This window comes from Suricata suricatta, chromosome 3, assembly GCF_006229205.1.
Source record: "Suricata suricatta isolate VVHF042 chromosome 3, meerkat_22Aug2017_6uvM2_HiC, whole genome shotgun sequence".
Classification (NCBI taxonomy): domain Eukaryota; kingdom Metazoa; phylum Chordata; class Mammalia; order Carnivora; family Herpestidae; genus Suricata; species Suricata suricatta.
In genome coordinates, this window is record NC_043702.1 from 126,171,572 (window position 1) to 126,178,658 (window position 7,087).

The 7,087-nt window shown below is 42.2% G+C and overlaps 1 protein-coding gene across 4 annotated transcripts in view; it reads left to right on the top strand.

Moving 5' to 3' along the window:
* Positions 1–3,571, top strand: part of LOC115286662 (60S ribosomal protein L39) — a 140,813-nt gene extending 137,242 nt beyond the window's left edge. For all 4 annotated transcript variants that reach the window (XM_029933085.1, XM_029933084.1, XM_029933086.1 and 1 more), the window contains one exon: positions 3,216–3,571. In XM_029933085.1, the coding sequence (XP_029788945.1) occupies positions 3,216–3,387 (172 nt within the window). In that variant the 3' untranslated portion in view covers positions 3,388–3,571. The remainder of the gene's footprint in view (positions 1–3,215) is intronic.
* The last annotated feature ends 3,516 nt before the right edge of the window (positions 3,572–7,087 follow it).

The following is a 7,087-nucleotide window of genomic DNA, read 5'->3' on the forward strand; positions in this document are numbered from 1 at the left end:
AGATTATTACTTGAGCCGAAGTCAGACATTTAATAGACTGAGCCACCCATGTGTTCCAAACCTTATTTTCTAATAAGGGAATTTATTAACTAAATTTCAAAGCCCCGTTAGCTGTAATTAACAAATACTGAGATTTTTCACTTTTATACAGTTTAAGATACTTCTTAACTTCACTTTTGATTATTTATTTTATCTATAGGTTAGATAGTTTCTATTATATAGTGTCTGTGTTTTATTTCTAATTTAGTTCCATTATTGTTTGAGAAGATACCTTGAATTCTTTTAGGTTTGTTGAGATTAGTTTAAGAGCTCAGAATATGTTTTATACAAGTAAATGTTCCATGTGCATAACAGAATATGTATTCATTCTGTTGCTGGTTCGAATATTTCAGTATAGGTCAGTTTGGTTTAAATGTCATTTAAATTTCCTATATACTAGTTGATTTTGTGTCTGCTTATTCAGTTAATTACTAATAGAGTGATATTGAAATCTCTAAGTATAATTAATGATTTGACTCTTTTCATTATAGGTCTATTGGTTCCACTATGTTTATTATTTTTTAAATGTTTATTTATTTTGAGAGAGACAGACACACACACACACACAGTGTGAGTGGGGGAGGGGCGGAGAGCATGGAGAGAGAGAATCCCAGGCAGGCTTCATGCTGCCAGCACAGAGCCTGATATGGGGCTTGAACCCATGAAACCATGAGATCATCACCTGAGCCAAGATCAAGAGTCGGATGCCTAACCAATTGAGCCACTCAGGCACCCCCACTATGTTTATTTTGAAACGCTGTTATCAGACATGTGAACTTTTAGCATTGTTATATTATTTTGATAAATTGATCTCTTTATTATTTATTCCTAGTAATATTCATTGCTCTAATGTCAACTTTGATATTAATATAGCCATTCCAGCTTTCTTTTGATTAATGTTACCATGGTATATTGTGTTTTTTCTTCATTCTTTTACTTTTAACTTGATGTCTTTATATTTAAAATGGACTTCTTGTAAGTACAAATATTTGGTTCTTGCTATTTTTTCAACTTTTATTTATTTATTTTTGAGAGAGCACACGCAGGGGAGGGGCAGAGAGAGAGAGAAAGGGAAACACAGAATCCAAAGCAGGTTGAGCCACCCAGGCGTCCCTGTAGTACATAGCTTTTAATTAAGCTATTTACCTCCAAGTGATTTTATACACTTTAAATGTAACTATAAGAACCTTACCACACTTCACAGATCTCTGTTTCTTTAGAGTCAGTCTTTGGAGTTCCATGACTTTCCTTTAGTGGTGTCCTGTTTCCCTGGTTTCGCATGATCCTTATGGCCTTGGATTGGTGTCCATGCATTTCAGAAAGCAGGTTCCTCTTCCGGGCTTTGCAGACTAGACTTGGCAAACAAAGTCCTTCACTAGTCAGCGCCTTCCCTTCCCCAGGGGTTCTGGGTGTCACCTGGTGCTGTCTGCAGGCTTCTGGAGTCCTTGGGCTTGCAGGTCTGGTGCCTGGGTCAGAAGGTGTGCAGGCTTCATGCTTGGGTCAGAGACTAATCTGGTACCTGACTTGCAGGCTTGGTCCTGGAGCTTGGAGTGGGCCTGGTGCTTGAACCTGTGGTGATGGGCCTGGGACCTGGGTCTGTGTGAGTGCCACTGCATAGTAGGTCCACGGGAGCCAACCAGGTGCCAGGGACCACTGGGGTGGGCCCAGTGTCTTGGCCCACAGGACTCTGTGTGGTGGTGGGACAGGCTGGGAGCCTGGTTTTAATGGAGCTGGCCTGGCACTAGGGTGAGCCTGGAACCTGGGGCCCTTAGAGTGGACTTATAAGCTGGGGCCTAGGGATAGTGTGTGTCTGTGACATGGAGTGGACTTATAAGCTGGGGCCTAGGGATAGTGTGTGTCTGCGACATGTTGGGTGTGTGGGAGCCTGTCTGGCATGAGATAGGTTGGGAGCCTTCGTTTATGGGACCTGGCCTGGTGCTGTGGTGGGCGGGGATCCAGAGCCTGTGGGACCCTGTTTAGAGTCTAGGTCTGCAGAGGTTGGCCTGGCCCTAGTGTGGGCTGGGAGCCTGTGTTCATGGGAATTCACTGGGAGCCACCTGGGGCCACAGGAATGGGCTTGGTAGTAGGGCAGGGTGACTCTGGCTTCTGTGGTGAAGTCTGGTGGTCACTTCACTCTCTTTCCCCCATAGAGAGAGTGCCTCTTCCTGCACTGGGCTGCTTGGGCTTTGCTTGGCCTTTGGGGAGAGGCGTGAGTAATGTGAGAGTGATGTGAAACTATCTTTCCTACCCTCTTCAGTGTATCTTTTCTTACTTCAGTGCTTCAGTCAGTTGCTATAATCCTCCTGGAATCCTTAGCTCTTGTGAAGTTACTTTCACCTTTGGATACTTATTCATATAGATGTTTTTTGTGGGGGGGGGGTGGGGAGGAGGGACATGCTAGAAATTCCTGTGCCTCCATTATACTGATATTCCTCCCAAAGTCTGTCACCTTTTGTTTGGAAAGATATTTGTACAGAGTGTAAAATTGTAGGTTGAAAGATTTCTTCCCTCACTTCTTTAAAAATCCTCTTCCATTGTCATCTGATTTGCATTATTTCTGTTCTTCTATATATAATGTGCCATTTTCCTTTGATCACTTTTAGGGTTTTATCTTTAGCACTGGATTTAAGCTATTGATCATGATTTCCCTTGCTGTCATTTTCTTAATGTTCCATGTACTTGGGAGTCCTTGAATTCCTCTGACCTGAGTTTCAGTTTTTATCAGATGGGGATAATTTTTTGGCCATAATTTTTTTTCACATTTTTTTTTGTTTCTCCCCTATATGTCATTTTAGAACTTGAATTATACATCTGTTAGGCCACTTGAAATTTCCTAGAGCTCACTGATGATGTTGAAGTCTGATGCTTAACCAAGTGAGCCACCCAGGTTCCCTGTTGATGTATTTATTTTAAAAATTTCTTCTTGGGGCGCCTGGGTGGCTCAGTCAGTTAAACGTCTGGCTTCAGCTCAGATCATGATCTCACGGTTTGTGGGTTTGAGCCCTGTGTCGGGCTCTGTGCTGACAGCTCAAAGCCCGGAGCCTGCTTCCGATTCTGTGTCTCCCTCTCTCCCTGACCCCTCCCTGTTCACGCTGTCTCTCTCTGTCTCTCAAAAATAAAAACCATTAAAAAAATTTTTTTTAATTTCTTCTTTTCCGCCATCGTGGTGCATACAGCTGGCTGTTTCTCGCCATGTCTTCTCACAAGACTTTCAGGATCAAGCGATTCCTGGCCAAGAAACAAAAGCAGAATCGTCCCATTCCCCAGTGGATTCGGATGAAAACTGGTAACAAAATCAGGTACAACTCCAAGAGGCGGCACTGGAGAAGAGCGAAGCTGGGCCTGTAAGGGATCGTGCATGAGATGGCCCACGTCTATTCTGCCGCCCGCAAGTCCTGTGCTCTGGTTCATCACCTCCCCGTTACTCGGCCTGTAGACCAGTTTTATCTGGGAAATGACTTCTCTGTTATGATTTTGCATCAGTATATTGGTTCAGGAATAAACACATGAGATGTTTTGGTTGGAAAAAAGATTTTCTTCTTTCTGTGTTTTATTTTATAGTTTTTATTGCTTTGTCTTCCACTGATCTTTTCTTCTTCAAACTTCAACTTACTTTTATATTTACCTAGTATAGTTTTCATTTCCTATATTTTCATTCCAATAAGTTACATATATATTTTTAATATTTTCTGTGTCTTGGGGCACCTGGGTGGCTCAGCTGGTTAAATGTCTGACTTTGGCTCAGGTCATGATCTCAAGTCTGTGGGTTCGAGCCCTGTGTTGGGCTCTGTGCTGAGAGCTCAGAACCTGGAGCCTGCTTTTTGGATTCTTTCTTCCTCTCTCTGCCCCCCTCCCCCACTTGTACCCTGTCTTTATCTCAAACATAAATAAAACATTAAAAAAATTTTAAAAATATCTTCTGTGTCTCTACTTAATATGTTCCATATTCTGGCTTCTTAAACACAGTGAATGTATTTATAATTTATGCTGTGCTGGCAAATGTTTAACAAGGATTCTCTGGGAAAAGAAAATAACACAGCCCTGATTTGTCACATTTGCCAATTTCTGTGCTTTTTGGTCATCCCACTGTGGCTGATTTAAAGCTATTAACATGGCGTCACTGAATGTAGAGTTGATGCCATGTAGGCTTTGTAGTTCTCTCTCTCATTTTTTATTTTGTGATTGTGACAGTTTTTTTAAAGTTTTGTTTATTTTATTTTTTAAAATGTTTATTCATTTTTGAGAGAGATTGAGAAATAGAGTGTAAATGGGAGAAGGCCAGAGAGAGAGGGAGACACAGAATCCAAAGTAGGACCAGGCTTTGAGCTCTCAGCCTAGAGTCTAACATGGCCCTCGAACTTACAAACCATGAGATCATGACCTGAGCTGAAGTTGGACACTTAGCTGACTGAGCCACCCAGGTGCCCCTAAAGTTTTATTTATTTACTTATTTTGAGAGAGAGAGAGACAGGCCGGCAGACAGACACACAGACAGTGATCAGGGGAGGGGCAGGGAGAGAGTGAGACTTCTGAGCAGGCTCTACACTGTCAGCATGGAGCCCAATGTGGGGCTCTGTCCCATGAATGGTAAGATCGTGACCAGAGCTTAAATCAAGAGCCGCATGTTTACCTGACGGAGCCACCCAGGTGTCCATGGTTGTGTCAGTTCCTGTCATCTAGTTTTGTGATACATTTATCCAAGGGCACATATTTATGTAGAGTAGGCAGATTAATGCTTCTGACCCCAAATGTCTCCATCCTAACCCCTGGCATCTGTGAATATGTTACCTTATATAGTAAAAAGTGCTTTGCACACATAATTAAGTTAAGGACTCTGAGATAGGGAGGCTATACTGGATTATCAGGGTGGGCCCAGTGTAATTATAAGTGCACTTGTAAGTGAAAGAGGGAGGTATAAGCCAGAGAAGGAAATTTAATGATTGAAGCAAAGTTACAGTGATGTGATATAAGAAAGACTTGACTAGGGCACCTGGGGGGGCTCAGTCGGTTAAGCATCCTACTCTTGATCTCCCATTGGGTCCTGATCTCATGAACCATGAGAACCATGAGATCAAGCCCTGCATTGGGCTCTGCACTGACCGCATGGAGCCTGCTTAGGATTCTCCCTCTCTCTCTGCTCCTGCTGCATGCATGCTTGCTCTCTCAAAATACATAAGTAAACATTAAAAAAAAGAGAAAGACTTGACTAGGCACAACTGGCTTTGAAGGTGGCAGAAGGGGATTGTGGTGGGTAGTAAAAAAAAAGGGAGACTTGAGTCTTTAAAACTTGCCTACTCCATATTATTCTACTAAATTGGTGTATAAACTGGTATATGAAGTTCATGGGGCTGCTTCAAGAAGCTGTCACCAGTGTGGTGGTTTAAAACAATTGAGACTCATTCTCTTACAGTTCTGGAGACCAGAAGTCTGAAATTCAGGTATTGGGAGGGCTGTGCTCCTTCTGAAGTCTCTTGGGAAGCATCTTTCCTTATCTTTCCCAGCTACTGATGGCTCCAGGTGTGGCAACATGTCTCCAAACTCTGCCTCTGGATCTGTGGCTTCTCCTCCTCTTCTGTTATTAAGGACACTTGTCATTAGATTGAAGGCCCACTTGGGTAATCTAGATTCATCTCACCTCAAGATCCTTTCCTTCGTTATATCTAGAAAGATTTTTCTTTTCCAATAAATTACATTCACAAGTTCCATCATTTAGGATGTGGAGATATACACATATATAGTTAGCATTTGATTAATTCATTATTATTTTTATTTATTTAAAAATTTTTAATGTTTTATTTATTTTGGAGAGAGCAAGACAGCAAGAACAGGGGAGGGTCAGAGAGAGAAGGAGGCATAGAATCTGAAGCAGGCTCCAGGCTCTGAGCTGTCAGCACAGAGTCTGATGCAGGGCTTGAACACATGGAACGGACTGCAAGATCATGACCTAAGCTGAAGTCAGATGCTCAACCAACTAAGCCACCCAGGCACCCCTAATTAATTATTTTAAATGTTTATTTTTGAGAGAGAGAGAGAGACAGAGTGCAGGAGGGGAAGGGGCAGAGAGAGGGAGAAACAGAATCTGAAGCAGGCTGCAGACTCTGAGCTGTCAGCACAGAGCCCTATGTGGGGCTCAGACTCATGAACCATGAGATCATGACCTGAGCCGAAGTCAGATGCTTAACCAACTGAGCCCCCCAGGCGTCCCAATCACTTTTTAAGCTAGATATGTTTTAGAGCAAAACTGAGCAGATACAGAGATTTGCCTTATGTCCCCTGCCCTCAACACATGCATTATCAACACCTCTCACCAGAGTGGCATGTTTGTTACAACTGGTGAGTTTATATTGACACATTATCACCCAAAGGTCATGGTTTGCGCTGGTGGTATATACTTTGTGTGGCTTGATGAGTATATAATGATGTAGCCACCATTACAGTGATACAGAAAGTTTCATTGCCCTAAAAATCCTCTGTGCTCCACCAGTTCATCCCTTTCTTGCCCCTGACTCTTAGCAACCGCTGCTCTTTCTACTGTCTCCATAGTTTTGCCTTTTGCAAAATGTCATATGGTTGGAATCATGTAAGCACATAGCCTTTGCAGATTGGCTTTCACTTAAATACATTTATGTTTCCTCCATGTCTTTTCATAGCTTGATAGCTCATTTCTTTTTCTTCTTCCAGCTTATTTGGCAACATGGGTACTTCTTTCTTTTTTAAAATAATTTATTTTTTAATTTACATCCAAATTAGTTAGCATATAGTGCAACAGTGATTTTAGGAGTAGATTCCTTAATGCCCCTTACCCATTTGCCTGTCCCCCCATTTGCCCACCCCTCGAGCACCCCTTTGTTCTCCATATTTTGGAGTCGCTTATGTTTTGTCCCCCCTCTGTGTTATTGTTATTATTTTTGCTTCCCTTCCCTTGTGTTTATCTGCTTTGTATCTTAAATTCTTCATATGAGTGAAGTCACATGATATTTGTCTTTCTCTGAATAATTTCCCTTAGCATAATACCCCCCAGTTCCATCCATGTAGTTGCACATGACAA